This window comes from Cygnus atratus, chromosome 17 (genome assembly GCF_013377495.2).
Source record: "Cygnus atratus isolate AKBS03 ecotype Queensland, Australia chromosome 17, CAtr_DNAZoo_HiC_assembly, whole genome shotgun sequence".
Lineage (NCBI taxonomy): Eukaryota > Metazoa > Chordata > Aves > Anseriformes > Anatidae > Cygnus > Cygnus atratus.
Genome location: NC_066378.1, coordinates 7195770 through 7220113, shown reverse-complemented (window position 1 = coordinate 7220113; position 24344 = coordinate 7195770). Strand labels below are relative to the sequence as shown.

Here is a 24344-nt window from a genome sequence, read left to right as displayed (position 1 = left end):
TGGTGAAGAACTCTGAAGTGCCATTAAATGTAACAGTTAAGTCACAAATTGAAGTCACAAATTGCGTAGGAACTGTTTTTCAGAAAGTTCTGATTTTCTCCTTTGTCTTCTTTTGTGTAAGTGTACTAAATTCCTGTACTCAGTTGTCCTCCCTATGGTGTTTCTGTGTTGTTTTACCCCATCCTGTTTGACAGCAACAGTGATTGTCCAAAAAATGAAACAGGTAAAAATTACCAAGCGTCCACACTGGCAGGAGAAATGGTGGCTGAAGACACGCAGCAGTGGTAGCTCCTCTGCAAAGCCTGTGTCCGAGGATCTTGCAGGTCAAAGCTTGTTCCTTCTTTTGTGCAGTTGCTGCAACCATACATAGTAAATTAGGTATCTTGCGTTGTCTGATCTAGAAAATTTTGTGAAAAGTTCTCTGACAAACTATACATGCACTGCACCACGTGTCTTGAAAATAGGAACTCAGAATTAGATTTAGGATATCTGGCTTCTGATGAATAGCGCTGAAAGAAAGAGCTTTGTGAGGATACGCGAGCCCTCTTCTTGGCATTGGGAGAGCTGCTTTTTTGTTCTTTACTGTGCAGAAGTATCAATTTCTGATTCATCAAACTGTAGAAATGCTACGTGACTTCCTGTTATTCAGGTTACTGGCTCCCCCATTCAAGAATGCTAAGTCCCAGCACTTTGTGTCCAGTTTTGTCAGGGCTTTGCAAAACTCGCGTATTTCAGGCCTGAGAAATGTTGCTTTTTCTACTGTTAGAAGATCACTTTTGAGCACACTACTTTGAATGAAACTTTTGTTTCAAACTCAGTAGGAGAACACTGAGCTGTATTTCACTTGTTTATGTCCACATTACAAAGAGCCACTGTAAGCTGCCCCAAATCTTTTTCATCCCTAAATGCTCTCTAGTTTTATAATGCCATGACAGTCGTCATGCTGATGCTGAATGGAAAGTTGGAGTATTGTGCACAGGTAATAAGCAAATAATACTGTTGGATTCTATGTCACAAAACAATTTTTTTGTTTCTAGCTTTCAATTCCTTTATTTTAGTTATTATAATGTGTGCCTTCAATTCAAAAGGAATATTTGGAGGGATGGGAACTAGCATCTTTCCTGAAGTTTACTTGGTAAGGAAATCCCTTTGGGATTAAGAGGAAAACTTTCAGCTGTGGCCCAAATTAGGCAATAAGGTTACATTGGTACCTGGCTATGCTTTATTTGACATCGTGATGCTGCTTTATTATGCTGCTGGTGGAGAGCCATTTGTGCTGCTTGCACTCTTGCAGGATTTCATTGATTCATTAGGCTGCAGTATCATTTACTCACAGATGTCTTGAAAAGAAACGCTGTTTGGGTGAAATTGTTTGGGGTTTCTGTGTGAAAACATCTGGCTAGAGGACATGTCTGGAGCTGCTTCAAGACATGTACCCTGATTATTTTGTTTAGCGGCAGTTTGGCTAATCCGGTGCCAGTCTGTATGCTTAAATCAGAGGCTACAGGTCCAGCTATCTACATGGGCTTCAGGCCCAGGGAGCCATCAGGAATACCTGCAGTAGTTCTTGTTTCTCCTGATGTACGCATTTCACTCTGCAGCTTCTGTGAAGAAAAGCGTCATATATGTATGCCTATATCTCTGTATAATACTTGCTTTAGAAACCCAAAATAACTGTCAGTAATTTTGTGTGTTCCACTCCTGTGCATAATCCTCTCTTGTGTGTTCACTCTCCCTCTCATCTTTGTGGATGTGCTTTACATAAGACAGTAAGTCAGCATTTTCTTGGGGTAACCTTTCTTATACATAAAGGTAACTTTGTAAGAGGGTAACCAAGGGTAGCTTGGCTCCTGATGGATTTCTTGTTCTCCCCAAAGCAGCTTTTGCTGGTCACTGTGGAAGACAGTACAGAAGTTGGTGGACTCCACGTATCAAACAAAACAGAAATTTCGTTGGTAGCTTGTAAATAGCAGTGGCTTTTGTCTAGAGCCATCTTACGCAGTTTACCAGACTTTTCCCATGAAGGCAGAATGCTCTTGGAAGCTGTTGAGGAGTCTTTGTTTCTTACCCTTTAGCAAGAAATCCTGAACACAGTGCCCTCCGGACACTTCATTTGCAGCTTTTGTCAGTTATGTGAACTAGTCTGATTCTGTCTGTTGAAACATGCTCTACAGGGAAAAGAGATAAAGATGTATTTGTGGTCAGGTTTTTCATTAATACTTTAAACAAGCTTGTCTAGGCCAGTATGTTTAGGGTAACTGCAGTTGCAAGAGCTATGTGAAGCTCATGTTCGTTGTTCAGATTTGTTAGTTTCAAGACTCACAGCACCAAATGGAGTGAAACCAACTACTTTTTGGGTTTGTATGATAATGGTTGGATGTGAGCAGATCTTCAGAGGGAATGTGGTTGTGTTGTCTAAAAGCTAGTAGCCTGTTCTAGGTCATGGTTTCCTAAATATTATTGCCCAGTTTGAGCTTCAACAGCTACCCCATGGGACAAACTTCTGGATCAGGCAGGAGCACATAACTCTTTGTGTCAGATTAGAGAATGTGATATAGTATTTATGCCAATAGTGGGGATAGGCTGTGGCTCTTCCACGTCATAAAGTCTTTTGTAGGAAAGATATCTCTTGAAAATATTTTGGGCAAATTTAATCTGGTCTGATGCGTTTGTACTGCTTCTTCGTGCTGTCAGCTGGCTGCAGAGTTTTTGATTTGGTATTAAGAGTCCCAGAATGCACTTAAATCTGGATCTATGACCATCTTTTCAGCTCTATATAGAGATACTTTCACACTATTAATACAGCATACTAAACGTAATATGTGAATTTGTAATAGGAGTACACCAGCGCTTCTATTCAGCAGGTTTGTGATTGTAGTATGTTTTGTGGTGCTTTCTCCCAGTTTTACTGGTCTGGCTCTCCTTATGTCTCATCACATTGTGCAGCAAGGAGAAAATTAACGTATTTATTCACTACTTTTTCACAGGTTACCAAAATGGTCAAAACAGTCACCACCAGAACAGTACGTCAGGTCCCGCTTGGACCCGATGGCCTGCCGTCAATGGATGGCTCGTCTCCCATGGGCAGCTACACAGATTCAATCGACAGAAGGTACATGAAGAACGGGGAGCGGTACATCACGCCACAAGCATCGTCCACGTTAACCAGATCTTACAACAGCTACAATGATTCTTACCCTGACAGCCACGAAGGCCAGTATCGCCCTTATATCACTCACGATGGCTATGGAGATCTATCAGACAACTACGGCAGCTTGTCCCGTGGTGTCAACTACCGTCCTCGTTACGCCTACGTGCCGGGAAACAGTTACCGGCCAGACGATGGTAGCTTCACTTTGCCAAGCAGAAGGGATAACTACGGACCGGTTGCCCAGCCTCAGGTGCCAGTGGGCAGCAACGTTGACTTGAACCGCTCTCAGCCAGAACGCTTCCAGCCGGAGCCCTATGGACTGGAGGATGATAACCGCAGCCTTGGAGTAGATGATGAAGGATACGAACTGGATCCTGATTATTCTACTGTGAACCGAAGGACATCTGCAGGAGTGTCAGAGAGAGGAAGACCTCATAAAGGAAGGTAAAATTCATGTTTCTTGTAATGCTGTCTGTGGTGGCTTTGCTTAGTTGAACATGTACATCTGAACTCTTAATGGCCTGGTAAGTTCAGGAGTTAATTGTCAGGAAAAAAATACAGTGGCTGTGGTCAACATAAGCAGTGTAGTGAAATAAAGATCTTAAAGTCTCAAGAATGGGAAAATTGAAGGATGAAGTGGGAAAGGCATTACACGAGACACAAAAAATAAACTGGTTTGGAATTACAATGCACTTGTGATCTTGGCTAGGGAAATGATCATCATTTCTCAAAAGCAATTGTAGGAAAAAACAACATGTCCTAAACATAAGAGTGGGAAGTACAGATTGGCCTTCTTGAGGAAGAATTTTCTTCTAGGGAAGGGGAGAGCTCCCTAGCCTACTATGAACAATGCAGAATGCGTCATTCCGTTAGCCAATAAATAACTGCAAAATGCACATGAAGTACAGAAGGGAGTGAGTGTAGTGCTCAGAATCCCTTTCACTATGTTTCTGGACCATTCTAGTGTATGTTTAATTCAGCAAGCAAGAAACCATCTGGAAGAGTGCTCAGTGATTTTTTCTTCTTAAAGAAGTGTGACTGCCCTGAGTTGTCCCAGTGCTGTCCCACACTAGCAAGGTAAAAAAAAAAAAAAAAAAAAAAAAAAATGGGAATCATAACCTGTGAGACTTCTGACAGGTCTGGTTATGCACGCATCTGCCAAACAAAAAATTAGAACAGCTGTTTGGTTGCAGGTGAGCTGATACCTGTTGATGAGGGGATGCCTCATTATATAAAAGCTGTCTTGTGAGGTGTTTGACAGCCTCCACTCCTGGGCCTGTGTTTATCGTACATCCTCAGCTGTGTGACAAGGCTCCGCAGAACCTCACTGAAGTACTTCAACCGTTTTGTAAGATAGGATTGTTATTTTATCCTGTCAGCCTAAATAAAGGGGAGATGAGAACATCTGTGTTGCCCTAGATGTAACTGAAGAGACCAGTCACAAATTACTTCTGGTTCAGTCCCTTCCCAAGGGTCGTTTCTATTTTGTGCCATATTTTCTGGTATTAGTTGTTTATGCTGTGCTTGCAGCTATCAGCTCTGGCATTGGAGGAAAAAAAAACAAGCTTTGGAGTAGTCTTATTACTCGGCTGAAAATCATCTTCTCTGTATGAACCTGAAAAAATTCTATTCTTCTTCAAGCAGTGTTCAGATTTTGTGTACGTCTGCATGAAGTCATAGCCTCATGATTTGTGCTTTGATATGGATTTAGTTCAAATGATTTTCTTCTAGTTTAGGGTAGTTTCCAGAGCTGTGAAGAGTGGCTGGAACCCACCAGCCTCTGCGTCTGTAGGTCATCCTTAGACATGACACCTCTGGCCAGAGGCTTCTCTTCAGCAGCAGCAGCGGTTGGTGGTGGGATTTGCGTGGGCATTTTCGTTATTTTTTTTCTTGCAGCTCTCCTGCTTGGAGAAGTTACAAAGCTGATGGCTTCTTTCACCCTTTCATAGCTCTGTCTTCCTTCACACTTCTGGAAGTTCATTCTCAAGTTAAATGGAATCACCAAGCACCTGCAAATTGCCATCTGTATAAAAAAGAAAAAAACACAAGGCGGCAAGGCATATCTGCCAAAATCTCCTGGAAGTCCCTTCTGTCATCTTTGCTCTTGCCAGCTTACTAACAACTGGGACCACGTTGAGGTTTTGCAGGGCTACAGTGGGTGCCAAAACACTAATCAATTTATCAAACTTTAGGTTCTACTTTCCTGCATCTAAGCAAAGTTTACAGTGCTAGTTAAAGACAGTCAGGCAACAGGACTTCTGAAGTTTTTATTAACATTTTTCTGACTCTATGCATGATGAGTAATTGAATGCATTCTTAGAACCTGCCTATTTGCATTTTTAAAATATATTTTTAAGCATCCTTTTGATTTATTGTTCCTTGCAGTTTGGATAGGACCAGTTCACAATTTTTGTTTTACATTCCTTTTGTTGTGAGTTTTTCCATGTTTAATATGATCAAGAGGATTTGACAAGTAATTAGCCTGACTGTGGCAGCAAACATTAGCTTGTGAGCACATAAGAAAATTGTTTGAGGGGCCTCTTCAGAAGTAGTTACTTTTTGACATTTCAAAGAAATACTTGAACAATTCAATAAACCTGCGTTTCAGATATGCTACTGATCTGCCAGAAACTAATGACAATAAATAATGCTTTGTACTAGGTGAGGGTAATTACTACTTGATTATGTCTCTCCCTAGGTTTTTTGGAAGAGGTTATTACTTGCGAAAATGATGAAATGAATGTGATAAATTGATGGAACCTTCGTTTGTAAAAAGATTTTATGTAGAGTAGGTATAATAATAACACTGTTAGAAGGTCTTCTATCTCACACTGACTTTCAGGTAGGGCAACTTCGAGTGGTACTGGGAAAGAATTGAATTCTTCTGTTAGCTGACTGCTGTGGAAATTCAAGTTATTCTCTCTTTCTCTTCATTTAAAAAAGTTTTCTTCCCAATACGATGCTCTCACTTTCCGGTAGTTTGAAATATAAAAAGCATCCTTCCTGTCCATTACTACTTGTTGCCTCTCAGAGGACAGTTTCTTATCCAAATCTGTGGCGGTAAGTTCTCACCTGTATGTGATAGGCAGCGTCTGTAGGGGATTCTAGTCAAGGGAACTGCAACTACAGATTGTTCTTCACACTCCTTTCCTGCTCCACCTGATTGATCCCAGACATGAGTATCCAGTGTGCTCTTCTGTCATCACCAGCCTCATTTTAAGCTACTTATGTTTCGTTTTAAACTGGGGGGAAAAGTATGTCTCTTCACCAGCATTTACAAATCCAGACAAGTGCACAAAGGCAAATATTCCATCTGTTTGCTCTTCAGTGCATGTGGCTGGGTTTGGTTCTCATTTCTTTTATATTGAGTCTCTGCCGTAACCTATATTATTTTCTGAAAGAGGAATACCTGGCATCTGATGTTCTTTTCCTCAGCATGTGCTCTGATTTGGATTAAGTCAGATTGCGTAACAAATTAGGGTGAGAGGAAAGGCATTTGGGTGTATGACATTGATCTAATAGTGCTCAGATTTACTTGTGAAGGTATTTACACATCTTTACTTGGGTTTGTGTCATTTTTTTCTTCATTGGGTAGGTTGTTGTTATTAAGTAACGAGTATTTTATTATAGTTTCTAAAAATACGTAGTCTCATGGTGGTGATAGGTGTTTTGTATACAGCCCTTTTTAAAAGAGAAGCAGGAATTACTGAATATTTTTCATTCACAGAAGACATCCCTAATATTATTTGAATATTTTTGATCATTACATTGCAGTTAATACAAATGAGCAGGAAAAAATGGCCAGTCATAATTCATCCTTTTTTTTAATCATCTTCTGTTCAACTACTTTTCTTTTGCCTTTGTAGTGATTTCTTTCCATAGCATGTCACTACAGTTTGTACTTGTATTAGCATCCATGGGACTTTTTTTCCTTTAAAAAACAACAAACAAACAAAAACACACTCTGGAGCAGCTATTGCTACTGTGCATTCCAGACTAGACAGGATGGGAATTTTTAATGTTAATGGGAATCAACGACAAACCAGCTTTCTGCTGTTAAATTTTCTGTCAGAGGCCTGATTTAAGAGACTAATGCTATTTGTTGCTGGTTACTTCATGATCCAAGTTTTTACCAGTAGGAAATGGGCCAGATTTTAGATTAAATAACTGTAACACTAGGTCTCTCGTGCTTCTGTTATGTATCGATAGTGCAAGAATATTGGTACCACACATTTCTTATTCACGTTCTACTTGTAGTCTCTTTTTAATCTAGAATATAAAGGTTTGTTTGCAGATTAGCTTTCAGTCAGCACTTCTGGCCTAACTCCACCCGCTTCTGGGCTCCCAGCAGCACCTGTGCAGGCACCCTTAAAGCTGGGGAAACGTCTGTCACGGTAAATCAGCCTCTTTGATTTAGAAGCCAACTGTAGGAGTAATGCCAGGGTGCAGTTAACGCTGGGACGCTGTCTCGTTTGGGGCAGACATGCCTGGGCAGAATGGGGTGGAGCACAAATGCAGTCAGTTTGGAAAATTGTTGTGTTGTTGTTTTGTTCTTTTTCTCTGAGGCTTCTCCCTAGAGTGAATTTGTTTGATCTGAGTTCATTGATCTGGATACAGGTAACAGAAGATTGATGTATGGCTGAGTTTTTTGTGGCAGCTGCAGCCTGAGTCAGCTCGTCCATTAGCAGCTTTTAGGTGGCTCCAGTCAAGGTGATTTCAGTGTTGGAACCATATGGCCCCTAACTCGGACTTGTCACAGCAGAAAATTCAATCCAGTTTTTGAATCCTCTTGCACGTCCTCCCATCAGGGAACAGGGGCTGGCAGAAGCAGGACCTCATTCTGCAAAGCCTTTAGATTTCTTCTTCAGTGTTTTGGCACAAAGTTCGCTACTGAAATTCCAAGCCTTTTTGGTCTTTTATCCAAAAGCAGACACCAGCTGCAAACTGTGATGAATGTAACTCTTGTATAAATTGCTGGGAATTAAATGTGTAAATCCTTCACCTGTTTACTTAAATGTGCCTGTGCTGAAGCCACAAGGAAGATGATAAATTCACAAGCGCTTTCCTAGTTTTTATCTGTGCTAGAATGTGTTTCGATCAATTCCCTGAGACAAGTGATCAGTGAGACCCACAGCATCCTATAAACTCAGCTGCCTTGCTACAAACAGATGGAAGGCAAGATGCTCATTGTCAGCAACCCTGACACACTACCAGATCTCTTCAGTCCCAAGAGTAAAGAGCCTTTGGCCTCCTGAGCATGGGTGATGATCTACTGAGGTTCTCATTACTCCTCCTCCTGTGTCAAGTAGCTTCTCTTTCCAGCATAGCTGCTCAGCTGGTTAGTAGTGAACAGTTCACGTTAAGAATGGCACTGGCTGAAAATACAACAGTTGTTAAATCACTTGTCAGTATCCATATCGTTCAGGTTCTGTTTCTTTGAGGACACTTTCCTTCTGCTGTGGATTGGGGCCAGCAGTACATGTCGTGGTCAACACTTTGCAGCGGGGCAGTACCTGGTGGGTTATAAGCAGTGCTGCTCTCTCCATCACCTGTGCAATTCATCCTAAACCATCCATACTCACTGCACTCAGGAATGCAGCCTCTTCCTTGTAACATGAAACACTTGTCACCATCCTATATTTTGTTCTAGCACAGCTTTGTGTTCTGGATACTACATCAGAGAGGGATCATCAAAGCATCAGTTTTTGTACTGATATAATGGAAGGAGAAACTTCTTTGTTCCAGTAAGCAGAAAGTTTGGGTGTGATCCTTTTTTTTTTTTTTTTTGATGCTTTATTTCAGGTATTTGACATTCATATTTAATAACCTGCTTGACAAAAAAAAAAAAAAGAAAAAAGGTAGTGTTGGTATAAGAGTTATGTGGTGTTCTCTCATGTCATGACAGCATTACAATTTGTAGTCCTAATTTTGAAGTTTTATTTTGAGCAAATGTTACAGAACCACAGAACTTTGTGTGGCACAGAGGAGAAGATATGGCATAAGGGAGACGGACCCATCTGCATGGTTCTTTTTGGAAGGCTTCATCACAATAATGCAAACAAACTGCATCCCAAGACATTAATTATTTTTGTGTGTTTGCGTGGATGCCAAGGAGAGAGATACTTAACTGTGCAGGTGTAGTGAGGTAGTGTATGGTTACCTTGCAGACAGGGCTGAGAAGTGCTGAATTGCAAGTTAACAAGTCAAGCATGCAACAGCTGTGCAGAGGGCAACTACCAAAATTTATCTTCTACTTTTGTGCTGTCAATAAGAATTTAACTTTAGGAGGTGTTTGAGAAAAGAATTTCTTTTTGTTGTAATTTTAACGCTGGTTGTGCCTAATTTGCATATATAAAAACAAAATTTAGTTTGAGTAGCAGTTTAGGGGTTTTGTTATTACTTCTGCCCTATGTATATGCACAAAGTAGATCTTTGCAGTGTTGTTACTTTCTTTTTGGAATGATGGAAGCAGCTTTGTTCTGCAACACAAAATAAAACAGCTGTCCAGACATTGGAAATTACTGTGTAGGGCAAGTACTGAATTATACATACACAAATAACTGCACCAATAAAAGGACTTCTTCAGATTCGTACTGAGCTTTGGATACTGGCCCATTTTATCCTTTCGTTCTGTTTATGGTTTAGAACAACAATTAAAGCAACTTAAGGTCAGTAGAGGTGCTTTTAACATTAAAAGCATTAATTGTGCAATACGAAGTCCAGTCTCTACCTCCGGTTGCTTCTCTCCCCTGCGTCTAGTTGAATGAGCAGTCCCTTTAGGATAACTGCAAGCTCTGTTTTCTTCCTGAGTTCTAATGGTCTCTATCTCCTTCTGTACAATGTTAGAAACTTTTCAGTAACATCAGACAGTGCTTAAAATGAAAGTTTAAGTCCTTTTGCAGCGATTAAAACTACTTACCTGACTGAGATAACTACAATGCCCTTTGAATAAAGGATCAAGCATATCAGTGGGTCTCAGAAACAAATTCACAGGTTGTAAATTTCTTTCCTTATACATCTCGTGCAGAAATGTTCTGCCTTAGTGGCTCATTGTAGGAAGTGATCTGTGTGGATTTTTTTCTGAAGGCTGAGGATTATAGTTGCAAATAAAGAACAAGAAGATTGTATTTGGCAAACACTGATTTATTTATTTTTCATAACTAATATGGACATTTGTTGTGTGTGAATATACTGCCGTTGTATATTTTCAGCTGTGTAGACTAAATTTGCACTTTTTATGAACAAGGACAGCCATATCTTAAATAGGTGTGTTCACTGGTTTTGGCTGACCTTACCTCAGTTAAGTACAGGGAAGGCACAGCAAGATGGGTGCCATTCATTCTAACCCTACAAATGATTCGAACAGCGTCTAACATCCAGGGTGGTTGCTGAGGTGGAAAGGGGAGGAAAGCTCAGAGTTCTGGACTTGTTTAGAATGTCCAGCAAATTACTGTGGTGTTAGAAGTTGGACGCAGCTCTCCTGACCATCAGCCTCTTACCTTTTTTCCAACTGATTCTGTGCAAGATGGACTTCTGTGATGTGCTCGGATTCAAGCCTTAGGTTTTCAGTCATCTTTGACAAATCCATATTTCTGTAGATGAATTCAGTATGCTCGTGTGAGCATCAGCTCTTTCATGGAAGTGCAGTGGATCTTCTCAGACTTGCTGAAAAGTGTCTGTGGTATCTTTCAGCCCAGGCCTTGAATGCCTTTAATTAGAGTTTTGGTTTGTTGCAGAATTAACGGCATTAATGAAGCTCAGTGTTTCCTACTAAATGTATTCCAGCTCTATCATAATTGCTTTGCTAAGTGACCAAAATGAAAGCAATCTGTTTGATGACTTGCAGTTCCTGTCATCATTTCATTGCTAGCCAAACAAATACAGTGCTGTAGTCCCATCACTGCTGAATGATCAGCTATGCTTAATTTTCAAGTTACTACAAATAAATTATTTGGAAGTATAAATATGTTGTTCCAAATGAATGTTTGTGATATTAAAAGATTTGATCACAGCTGAAATCTCCATACTGACTCTGGGCACAGAATGTTTAAATGTGCTTTTTTCCCCCCCCCTTTTTCTTTCTCTTGGGACTGTTGCTTTTTACAGGGGCTACGATGACCCCATCGAGACAGAGATGGTTGAAGAAAGGATCCCTTACCTTCATGGTGGCTACGCAGCACCGCTGGCACAGCCAGAGAGAGGAAGCATGGCTAGTATTGACCGCCTGGGGAAGCGCTCACCCTCTATTGACAGCATTCGTAAAGACCCCAGGTGGAGGGACCCTGACCTCCCTGAAGTCATCGCCATGCTCAGCCACCCTATTGATCCAGTCAAGTCCAACGCCGCGGCTTACTTGCAGCACCTGTGCTATGAGAATGACAAAATCAAAAAGGACGTGAGGCACCTTAAAGGGATACCCATCTTGGTGGGCCTACTCGACCATCCGAAGCCGGAGGTCCATCGTAAGGCCTGTGGGGCTCTCAGAAACATCTCCTACGGGAAGGATAATGAAAACAAGGTGGCTATAAAGAACTGTGATGGCATCCCCGCTTTGATCAGACTTTTGCGAAAAACAAATGACATGGAAGTCAGAGAGCTGATTACAGGTCAGTGTCTGCATTTTCTTTAATAAATTATTCTTTAGAGGAGTCCTTTCGGTTTCAGGAGCAAGAATTTCTGGAGACTAGAAGATTGAATTTAGATCACTGGCTGCAGCTGGTTTTTAGGCTGCTCGGTGTTTGTGGTATGAGAAAGCCTAAGGCAAATGTGCCCTTTAGGAGGAAATCAAGATCATCTGTATGTGTTCACACACTGGTTTTCCTGAGTGCTGAGAGATGGATGGTGCTTCTTGGATGTAGCATGCAACTGCATGTGGTTGAGTTACTGAAGCTGAAGTGAGTTATAGCAACTCCATTGACAGGTAATTTGTACTGTGTCTGCCCTCAGTGTGTTATAATCATGAGGTAAGATATGCTAATCTAAAACTTTCCTTGTTAATCTCTCATAAAGCGATCCCGCTGCCATGTCCCAGCTCCTTTGTATTGATAGAACAGTCAGGCTCCTCAGGAGCGCTTCCTACCCTGGTGCCGGGGCGTCTGAGGCTGTACATAAATTGCAGCACTCCTGGAGCTGAGGGTTGGGAAATGAAATGCTAAGAATTTAAGGAGCCTGCTGCAAGATGTTCTGGTGGACATGTGGATTGTCCCTTACAATCGGAAAAGGGAGAATTACATTTTGAAGATAGTGAGCTCTTGCACACTTTCCAGGGATTTTTCAATCACTTAGAACTCCATTATTCAACCTATTTTTATTTGAACTTAGTCCTGGACATCGTCCAAAAGGAGTAGTAAAGTATATGCCAAGTTTCAAAGTTCAGCCACTAAGTGGAAGAGGGTGGAAAAGTATGTCAGCTCCTAAACTAAGGAGAAAATATATTGTTCTTCAGTCTCTCGTAGCTCATGAGGAGTGAAATGGATTTCCCTAGTTCTTCTCAGAAGCAGCAGGGGAAAAACCAGGGGAGCTGTGGTGGATTTCAGTGCCAGATTAAAAAATTTTTTTTGAAAGTTTTTTGTATGCAAAAATGGGTCCAGGACTGAAACATTTTAGCTACCTTATCAGTGTAGGACTGTCCAAGCAGACCCTATTGCAATGTGATTTAAGTCATTTGAAGTAAACATCATAATTCTATAATCGCCTCAAAAATATGGCAGCTGTCCAGGGTTTTAGTGGTAATCAAAATTCTCTGAGATGAATGGTGGCTTGGGGTGTTCCAACTGTTCTTCCCCCCACCATTATAGCATATTGAGAATACTGGGTCTAAATACACAATATAGAAACTAGATTTTTTTTTTTGCAGTCCTTTTCCAGACAGCTGGTAGAGGAGAGCTCTGTGTAGCGTGTTTTGGTTTTGCCTTGATTGCTGTGTGTGCTTGGTCTCCTAGCATGGAAGCTCTGTAGGTAGTATTTATGTTCCATTTGTTGCACTCATTTAGTATGATGGCTGACTTGATTTTATTTCTTAAATAAAGAGTTTCTGTTTATCTACTGTTCTAGTTTACTCAAAACTCATTTCTGGAGTGCTGAGAAGGAATAAATTTACTTCTGTAGATTCAAGAAAGGAGAAACCAGTCTGTAATTTACTCTGAAGGAATATCATTATAATGCTAAATGGTAATCAGTCACTTTTGAGATGGCAAAAACAAACTGGATGTTTTCCCTTTTCACTCTAAATGGTGATTGCTTTGATTTCCAGTTGATTAATTAGATTTACAGTTCAAATAAATTTTATTTGGCAATACCTCCTGCTAATTAAATATAGTATTTTTGTTCAACTTCATTTTATGCTATTTAAAGATCTTTATTTCTTTTTACTGAAAAACACCAGGAATACTGAGGGCATTAACCTAAACAGATGTCCAGCAACAGATGATATGCATTTAATCTCCACCTAACTAGGAATGATTTCATTCCACTTCTAAAACGACATCACCAGATCCGGTGTGAGACATTGAAGCATCAGTATAGAAGAGAAGAGTATTCCAACAATGCCTGTGTGGCTGATGCTAGTGTACTTTGCAGCCAGTGTTCAAAGCCACAGCTGATAATGTGGAATTGTTCATTCAGAAATAAGATCCACAGGACAGCAGAGAGAAACTCAAGAGCCACCTTAAAGGCAAAGAGAGCATTCAGCCAGGACTGCTACAAAAAGATGGTGTTTTGCAGCCTCAAAAATTCAGGTGACAATTCTGATGTTCTTGTGGTAGAAATCTTGACTTCCTATCAGGGAACTTCTCCCCAGTGATAAACCAAAGATTACCTTTGCCATGAAAGTTTTTCATTTGGTCTAGCGTGAAATCTCTGGGGACTTCTGCAGCCATGCAAAGAAAAAAATCTTTTTCAGATCAAAATGGAAGAAAAGGCAACTGCATACAGGGGATGCTTGTTTATTTCTTTTAAAAGGCTGCACATTGAGGGTTGGTATGAGACATTGCATTTCCTGTGCTTTGCTATTTCTGTAATTCAGCACTGGCTGTTTTTTGAAGGCTGGATAGTTGTCATCAGCTGGTTATCCCAGATGTGGATGGCTGATGAAATAATCCTGCTTTCCTAAGAGATTTAAGTAATTTAGATGCCTGTATTCAAGAGCGCTTCCAGTCTTGAAGTTTTGCTTCTCCGGGTGTGGGGCACTGCCTGCCTGCAGGACAGGAGGTACATGGGAGCATCCAAGAAGCCACATTATTTGCAGTTGGGGAGGGTGCCTTCTGGCAGAAGTGTGCATTGTTCTCTCATTTGTGAGAGTCCTTGGCTGTAGTACAACTCCGGGACCTCTCATTAACTTAGTGATCTGACACAGCAGCCGCAGCTGTCCAGGGCAGGATGAGCCTGGCCAGCCAGCTGGGCCTGGTCAGTGGGTTAATGGAGTGGGGAAAAAAGCCACAGCAACATGTGGAAAATGCAGAAGAAGTAGATGCAGCTGCATGGAAGCATGAGGAAGGAATTGGATGTGTGATGTCCGCTGCTGAATGCGTGATCATGAATAGTATGTCAGAAGAGTGTTCACTTGACTATTGCCCAGAATATACTTCTTGGAGAACATAAGTTAAATGGAATTTTGGAAGCAGGCTGAGTATACTGATAGAGCGCTGCTGCCAGGTTAAGCAAGTCTGTAGCATTTTTTTTTTTCCCCCCTCCAGATAATGCAGTTTTTAGTGGAATTGAGAACCTCTGGGTTAATGTTACAGCTGTTTCGCCAGCCGGTCTTGATATAGCTGCAAATGGCACTAAACTGATGTACATCAGGCTAATACAAATTTGTGGGGCATGTAAAAAATACTTTTAAAACTCAAGATACAATCATAAGGTATCACAGATCTCCCTTATCTTGCTTTTTGATGTGTGGAGTTACAAAATGGTTCCATCAGCTGCACTAAGGGAAGCCTGATTTAACTGTCAGTGTCCATAAGTAAATCACGAGTAGCATCGTGATGAGAAATATTCCACAAAGTTCACTGTTGTATCCCTCTCTAATCTGGGACTATACTGCTGAACTCTCAGTGGATCATTTTCTTGGTAAGTGGAGGGAAATGAGGATTAAGTTGATAAGGAATTAAATCTGTTCTGATTGGGAAAGCTGCAAGAGTTTTTTGTCTTGAGCGATAAGGTTTTTGTGGAGCAAATGTTCCTATCAGATATGCAAGACCAAAATTCTATTATGTTCTTTAAAAGCAATCAGAAGTTGGTAGCATTAATGAATAATTTTGTTCTTTGTGGGAAAGTTGAAAGTAATTTTGTTGTTTAATGACATTGCACAGATTTTAAGTGGTGCAGAACGTGATTTTCCTACTGCTGTATATTGCCAAACTGATTTTAATTGAAAAATGATTGACCTTCAAAATGCTCTGCGGAGGATGTATTTTGATCTAAAACTATAATAGAATCTTTCTGATTGATCAGCTCACTCAGAATTCACAACTGCTGGCAATTCATGTGTGCTAAGATGCTGTGAGCTGGTCCAGCAGCAACTTCTTGATGAAGTACTGTGCTGTCTTGAACTTCCTGATTACATTTTCTATGGGAAGGCTTGTCAGAAGAATGTCCCTTTTCCAAGTGTGTTCTGCAACACAGTAGTTCATACTGAGGTTCTGAGCTTGACCATCATTCAACTCCAAGAAGCCCAGCTCCATTCTTTGGGACTTGGAATGGTGCAAACAAGTCTATATGTGTCCAGTAAATACGTACAGGACCACCATACAACAAGATGTTCTTGGTGAATGTAATGCTGAGTGCTTTTTTCCCACATGCTGAAAGATTTAGAATGGACCAGAGACGAAGAGTTAAACAACTTCGTGATCTAATTTTGTGGTGACATTGGATTTTTGCAAGTAAGCAAGCACAGCAGGAAAAGATGTGCCTTGGATTTCGGAAGGTAATAGCATCATTGTGCTTTGGCAGAATTCCTTTAGAGATCTTCTTTACAGAGTTAGCTCTGAGGAGGTGGAGATTTAGAAAATTATGGCTGTGGCCCTAATCGCTTCTAATATGACATAAATTGTATAGCTGTTTATAGCTTGTAGTAATTTTGATATATTTGTATGATAATCAGTACTTCTGAAATAAAAATATGTAACTATTGTCCCTGCTTAACATGCTGAAAGAGTAAGGTAATGATTACAGTTAGAACTATATAAGTACATTGCAAATAGTGCTTATGAATAAAATAGAGTTGATCATGATTGTGATCATCTTCTGAAAAGCAATAGCTCTTTGTCAAGTCCTAAAATTCATTCAACCTCTGGTCAAAAAGGCAAATACTTGTGAAAGCATATGGAAAATTTAGATAACTTCATTTCCCTTCTGCTGCTGTGTTAGCGACTTAATTTCTCTTGAGTGCTATTCGTTTGAATAGATTAAAATTAGAGTTTTAAAAACGGTGTTTCTAGCTTGTTGGTTATGCTAATAGAGGCAGGTGGTGATTTTTACAAGACGAATGTCAAATTTACAGGGATTTTTTTACTCAGATTTCCTTACACTGCTGAAACCTACAGTCTGATAAGAATTTTTTTCACTTTTTTTTTTGGAGTTTATGTGGCTGTCACTGTCTATAGTTCTACCATGTGTTTCGTTTCCTCAAGAGCTGAAAGGATGCTGGGATTTAGATCTCTTTGTTTCGTAACTTTGAATAATAAAAATGTATTATTGCTTTTTATTATCTTTATCTCCTATTGTGGACTACTTTCCCCATAAAGTCAAGCTTGAATCTGGTTTTTGTTTTTTTTTTTTTTTTTTCCTCCCTGCCCCTGGAACCACAGGACTCCATCATCACTGTTTATCTTGGGCTATCTTTCTGTGAAGAGCTGCTGTGCGTTTTTCTTCACTGAATGCTGTTCAACAGCCAAATTCCTTTGGTTTTCCCCATGCATCAAGGAGGACATTATAAATATAAGCGCTTTGACATTTTTTGAGTAATTTGAAGAGCTTTCTGCTGTATATTTTTTTTAAGAAGACACTTTTTATTCTTAGTTTGTTAGTGTTTTCTGTGAAACGTTTGAGAGGTGGGTGAGAAACTGAAAAGCTTGCAAACTGTTTTTTGTTTCTTCGGAGGAGATGGAGGAAAGGCATTATGTTTAACATCAATCCCTGCTGTCTTGTAGCCACTTGAGGGCAAGGAGATTGACAGTCAAAATGTGTTTGCTTCTGAATGGTTTATTGCGTAAATTGTATTCAGTCTTTTATTAAAAATTCAGGGTGAGTATGTACAGGAGATCCTTTTGTTAGGCGCGGGCATCGGTGGGGTTCACTTGTGTGGTGTAGATTGACAGGATTGCGATGCTTCAGTTCTGCAACCCAGTGAGAATACTAAGCCCAGCTGGATTTAGTCTCTTGAAATAACTCCTGGTGAATGAGAACATGGAAGAAAGGGAGTTTGGAGGAGATTATTTTATTTTGCAGATTTGGGTTGAAGGTTGAATCTAGACGCAAATCTTCAAGTCGGAAAACAAGCAAAAGATTTAAGCACTGGAAAACTTTTGGATAGTTCTTTAATATTTAAAGCTCTTGGAAATTTTGTAGGTATTTTTGTCTTTTTAAGTATTTATCTGCCTGATTGTTTTTAAGCACTGAAATTTGCCTTTGTAGTTTCGTAACACAGACAACACATCTTGTCAGTCCTCCAGGAACGAGGAAAAGGCAGAATCTCATTTCAGGTGCAGAAGAAACATGTAAGAGCTCCTTCCCGAAATGCATGTACAAAGGGCTGTCAGATTTTAAAACTTAACTTTCCCACATACAGATGACTTTTAGTCTTGACACTGTTTCCAGTTGAAATATCTTCAATTTCAAAAGGACAGAAATGCAGGCTCCTTACAAACACCGTGTGAGGTTCCTCAGTTTCTCTTTTCCTGCCTTTTTTTTTCTTTTTGAGCTTTGCAAATAGCAAATGCTTCATCCGTGTTCCTGTGGAGGAGCCCTGACTTATACTGTATAATTTTCTGGGATTTATCCGTCTAGTTCAGTGCTAGATGTTCTGATTTTGCATCTGAATTTCAGAAGTACTGAGCCAGCAATGCATTTAGGGATCTAATTGTAGTTATTATTTCTAAGTCAGCGAGTCTGATATGCTTAAGGAATTGTTGTACAGTGACTAAAGAAAGACTGTCTAGTGAAGTATTTAAAATTAATGTGATAACTTACATGTCAGGTTTTATAGCCTTATTATAAATATTGACTTACATTTGTTTCTTAGACCAATTTGTTACAAAAATTAAAGACGGTCTTCCACAACAAGTTGGGACCAATTAGTATTTCCAGCTTAGTTTTGTTTGTTTATTTTTTATTGTCTGTCATGTTTCACAATGACAAAGGGTAATCATTATAAAGGGTACAAAGAGAAAATTAATTTACGCTTCACCTATACTGTCTAGTTGGATAGATTAAAGAAGAGTTATGAAATCTCAGCATATCTACGAATGGCAAGGTTAAAAAAGAAAAAAGTATTTTTGTGTTTTTGTCTTTTTATTTCAAAGTCTGAAAGTAAAGAAACGTTACGGCATTCACTCTGTTGTCTGCCTCTGAAATTTTGTAGTTTCCAAAGTCTGAACAGATGCCTGGCTTTTGTAAAGCCCACTGGGAATAGGAGACAGCCCAGTGTTAGACTTCCAAGGCTCTGCTAAGCACCAGCCTTTGAGGTTATCATGTAAGTGCCACTCACTGCTCACATGCAGATAAAATTCCTTTTCCCACACGGTGCTTGCCGTGACCCTATATGGGTAATGCTCTGATATTAAAATAGGACATTGGGCGTTTGGCGCTTCCAGCTTGTAGCTGTGAGAGCTCCGGTGCTAGGAGAGTTCCCACGGGGCAGCCACCGTGTCGCCTCCAGAGGCGGCCGTGGTGCTCTTCTGCCCGCCGGTGCCTTGTGGTGGCTAGCAGGGCTCAGTGAGGCAATGGGATTATTGAACAAAAGTAACAGATCCAACGTTTTTTTTCCAGGCATTTTTGAAGCTTCAAGGTTTTAAAAGTTGGAGTGGTTGAAAGGGACTGAAACAGAAGGTTGCACCTTTGTTTTTCTTTTGTGTTTTGTTTCAAATATGGCTAAGAGGCAAATATCTACAACTTGCCCTGTAACATGCACGAATTCACTTTAAAAAGATTTCCTTTGACTTCTGGGTAATCTTGCTTTTCCATGCAGTCTATCTGAAGTTTGGCGCATCATCACACTTCTCCTTGGAGGTCAAAAATGTGCATTTAGCTCCCTCCAAGTGCAGTTACTGACTGTTCTTAAACCTTACCAGGTTGGGCCTATGCAGAAATTCTCCCTGAAGCAAATGTCCTGTTTTAGTCCAAACTTCATAAGCAGTAACTACCAGGACAGTGTTACAGGTCTGATGGAAAGTTGTGTCATGTATCTAAGACCAGGTATTTGTACAGTTGTGAGGTGGTTCTGTTATTTTGATACTTGACATCTGTCTATTTTAGCTCATAAGCGAGGTAAAAATGGAAAGACTGAGAAGGAGAACTGGTTTGCAGCTTCTTCAAGGAATCGTATGCTTATAGCACTGTGATTTGAACACAGATATTGTCTGTGACAGCAGAATGTGAAAGTAAATAACAGAGGAGTCTTGTGTGAAATACTGTCTGGTGCAGAGGATAAGCATAAGATCAATAATCCTTCATAAATTCAGCCCTGTTTTAAGGCTTGCTTAATATACTTGTCTGCTTCACTGGATGAATTTTGCTTTTTGAGGCATAGCTGGGCTTGATAGTGTAACAACATCAACATTTGTATATAGTAGAAATATCCTGTTAATCTCCACATCACGTGTATGTACTCTGTTGTACAACTTAATGACTTCAACATTATCCGTATCTTGATAAAAGTGATTCCGTGTCTTTGGAAATGCTTCCATTGCAGCAACTGTGGACTTTTCCCTGAGCTGTCTGTGTAGTCCGGCCTCTCATCAAGTGATCACTTAGTTTTGTGATTTAACCTTCTCATGATTCTGTTTAAGCTAGAGTTAAAAATAGTTGTTATTCTCTTGTTATTTGTTTTATTATCCCTGTTTCTCCTGAAGGCACCCTATGGAACTTGTCTTCCTACGAGCCCCTGAAGATGGTCATCATCAACCACGGCCTGCAGACGCTCACCAACGAGGTGATTATACCCCACTCGGGCTGGGAGAGTGAGCCGAACGAGGACTCGAAGCCTCGCGATGCTGAGTGGACGACTGTCTTCAAGAACACTTCTGGTTGTTTACGGTAAGGCAGAACTGGGAAATACTCATCTGTTGTTCACCACATCCTGTGTTTAGGATTCTCTTAGAATTCTTTTGATTTAAAATCAAGTATCATATATCTTCTGTTTTTGCAAGGAGCTCCCCATTTCAACGGCCACGATAGCAATGCTGGAGGTACTTAGTGTGCCATAGTTTCTTGTTGTAGAACCTTGTCAGTGTAGGTCTGTCCAGTGAGGTCTGTATGAAGAGTAGGTGATTTAGGCAGGTTTTGCAGAGTGGCTCTCTGTAGTGAGGTGTATAATGCAATGGGGAGTGACCCGGTTAAGAGGTTAGCTGCCAAACTGAGTACAGAATAAGCATCTTCCAATGCAACCTGTGCAATAAGTACCATGAATCATGCTTTCATTTATCTACTGTGCTGTGATTAGTGGGATGTTTCTATAAATTTTGAGTATGTTGTTTGCTTCCCCCAATGGTGCAGTTTTTATTTATTTTAAAGGCGTTTTCAAACAGTTCCCTTCCTGTTCTTGGGCTTCTTGCTATCAAAAGGCATTTTTTGCAGGTGCTAGGAAACTGATTTCATGGAAATATAACTAGCCTGAAACATGCATCCAATTTTAGCCACAGATGCTTTTGTGGAAGTTACTGATATGCTCCTATTTTAAGCTCAAGTGGTTGAGGACCTATGGGAAATCAGTTAAGAACCTAAACTACTGAACATTTCTAATATTACTGGTATTCATTGAAAAGGATTTTTTTTATGGTTAGAAATGGTATTTGAATTTGAGGGCACCTCAAGAGTCAGATGATACGTGCTAGAAGCTGGGGTCAGGTAAAGTCAGAAAAACCTGAAGAGCCATGTGCCCTAAATAGTGACTCTTTCACTTTGCTTGTCTCTGAGATAAAATAGTGGAGATGTCCTGTTAGATTCTTCAGCTTCATGAAGAAGTCAATTAGTTTGAATGAAGCTAATAAATATTTGGCATTGTTCCTTCTGTTGCTCTGAAGTATACTTCTGTCAGACTTCTACTGATTAATGCTTCTTCTGAAGTTGGTTCATTTCTGTTTCTTGGGCTTGTGGTCTCTAAATTGCAGTTAACTATTCCCCTGAGTAACATCACAAATGAAGGACGTAATGAAAACTGTTCTGAAAGGGCCCATTACTGAAATTATTTGCAGTCCCACTGGAGACTAAGGTCCTTTAAGTAGGCTCCAGACATCATAGGTTTTTCCTTACTAGTGTCCCATTTTCTAATGGTGTTCCACAGGAGAAAATTAGTCGTGCTGGGGGATAAAAGGTTTATCTGAATGGATGTGAGATTCTCAAAGAAGTGTAGACAATAAATTGATCATTAGCAGACTAACCTAATCCGCATCATAAATTTTTATTAGTCTGTACAGTGCCCTAATCCACTCAAACTTCTAAATTCCGGGAAACTTTTTAATGAAGAAAGGCATTGGCTTTACAGGACATGAAAATAGCACATACCACTCGGCCATTTTATTTTCCAAAGGCTAATGAAGAGGGATGCAGAGAACAGCAGTACTGAGATATGCTAGTTAGAGAATTCCACCTTTGATAATTCAAGTGTCCTGTTGTTTGTTTTTTTTTTTAAAAAAAAAAGTCACTTCAAAAGCATCAAGACAGCAGTTAGAGAACAGTGAGACTGCTTCTGTTGTTAAGAGGGAAGATATCTGTAGTCTCTGCTGTCTTAGTCATAGGGGACTAAGCATGTTGCGGAAAATTCGGAGCTTCATTCAGTCAGGTGTGGGGCAAGGTGATTTCGTGCCTGAAAGTGGCTGCTTAGGGTAAATGGAAATGTGTTGGCAGATCATCAGGAAAAGGTAATCTGTAAAAGGTATTTTACTCATGTCTTTGCTATGCTGAGGAGGGAGCAACCCCTTGTGTAGGGAGGGGGAGAGTTGCCTTTTCTGTCTCCTCTCTGTAAGAGAAAGTGAGTTAAAACCAGTCTAGGACAGCAGAGATGCAGAAGTAGGAGAGATACAAGCTGCCCTTAGTGTTGCAAGGTAGGTGATACTACATATCTTTTGCGGAGCATTTCCAAGTCTAGGGTTAAAAAAAACATATCAAAAGTAATTATCATTATTTCTGTTGGAAATATTTTTCTGTTGTTTGTTGAAATCCTCTGCAGCTCATCCTTAAAAGCACCCTTCAGGTAAGACAGTTAACGCCAGTAGAGAAGAAATGTTTGCAGCCATCTGTCTAACAGACATCAGTGTTTAAAAAAATCCTTTGCCTACTCTTCTCTTTTTCACACAGTAGCAGGTCCCAGAAATTCAATTTTCCATGAATGGAGCTTACTGCAAACTACAAACTATGTACTAATTTGATATTTAATTGGGAGGTTAGTCCTCTTGATGCTGTGCCAGCCTCCTTTGTCCCCTTTGGAATCAATCTGAAAATGTGTGCTATGTTGTCTTCAAAGATGCTGTCAGTTCTTTTGGAACTTCTGAGTTTTCAGATGTCTTTGCAGTTTGGATATCCAAGCACAAGACAGGCGTTACACATGCAGGACTGCTTTCATTTCAGTATCTTTTTTGCAGTAACTTTAATGAAGTTTGTCAACAAATGTGGGCAAGTTGATTTCAAACTCATTGACTCTCAGCGTGAACTGCTGCTTTTTTTTTTTTACACTGCTTTCTGATCTTTACTTTGTTCTTCATCTAGGTCTCTTCTTTGATAATATGGAGTCTTGGAAACACTTATTTCAAAACAATTGAAAACAAGGATTTTTTTCCAAGAAAAAATTAATTTGTCCTTGCTTCTTCATAGAATCTTGATCTATCCCATTTTCCTTTCCAGTCCTAGTTTGTCTACAATACCTTGATGAATGGATCTGCAAAGCCCATAATCACTTTACTTCTTAAAATGGTCATGTGTCTTGTGATAGATGGTACGTTGCATGTAATTTTATAAAATAAAGATATTTTTATATTCTTTTGAAGCTGTTGAGAGAAATAGGTAGGTAGGAAGTTTGGAAGGGAGCAATAAAGAAAAAACAAACTTAAAAAAAAAAACACCCCACAGATTAATTTATTGAAATCAAGTGGATTTTTGGTTTTAGAAAAGTAGGACTTGAGGAGAAGAAGTAAGGAAGATATTTGATAGAAAAATCATCAAGTATTCACAGGTTTTCCTTTATCTTACTTGGAATACAAGTTTCGTGTCTTTGTATTTTATTCTTTTAGGTGTGCAGAGAATGTCTTTTCAGTTACTGTCTTTTTATCTTTAAGCCCCTAAGTCCCTATTGGGGTTTGCAATCCAGAAGCATTCACTTTTTAATTGTACTCTCCACCAGTTTAATATGATGATTTGGTGCATTTTTAACAAGGTCATTTTGTGATCCTTCTTAGAACTCTCCCCAAGACATAAAGGTGCTTTAGGAGGAGAGAATGAGGTGAATTGCTTGTGAGAGTGCTGGGGGTGAGGCTAACTCACTTCCATCCAGTTCTGGTTTCTTCCAGGGTGCTTTTCCCTGCTTCAGTGTGGGAGTGCTGCTCTGTGGGTCAGAGAGCACTGCTGCAGTCACATCACCATTTTTGTTTTCTGTGTAGATATCCACCATGATTCTCAGTTTTCCAGAACCAGCAAGGATTAATGGTTTAAAAATTAAATTCATTCTGAGCTTAATTGCTGTTTTCTGCCTAATTACTTTTAATTCTCTCTTGGATTTTTTCACTTTTTAGAGGACAGAGTAGAACTCGGTTTCTAAATTGCCAGCTTTTTAGCCTGATTCCTGTTCTAAACTGACCTGCTGTCAAAAAATGTTAAATGAATTTATTTGCATAGTAAACAGATGCAAAGTGCCCCTTTTTTCCAGGGTACCATCTGTACTTGCATTTCTTGACAATTCTCCAAGTACACAGAAATTCACATTCACAAATAGCCTCAAGGTTCAGAGACCTGGCCATGGGTGTACAAACATAAACAAACTGCACCC

The 24344-nt window shown here is 39.9% G+C and overlaps 1 protein-coding gene across 15 annotated transcripts in view; it reads left to right on the top strand.

Moving 5' to 3' along the window:
* ARVCF (ARVCF delta catenin family member) overlaps window positions 1-24344 on the top strand; it is a 270617-nt gene that overhangs the window by 185363 nt on the left and 60910 nt on the right. For all 15 annotated transcript variants that reach the window (XM_035556879.2, XM_035556865.2, XM_035556866.2 and 12 more), the window contains 3 exons: window positions 2988-3595; window positions 11258-11757; window positions 20221-20404. In XM_035556879.2, the coding sequence (XP_035412772.1) occupies window positions 2988-3595; window positions 11258-11757; window positions 20221-20404 (1292 nt within the window). The remainder of the gene's footprint in view (window positions 1-2987; window positions 3596-11257; window positions 11758-20220; window positions 20405-24344) is intronic.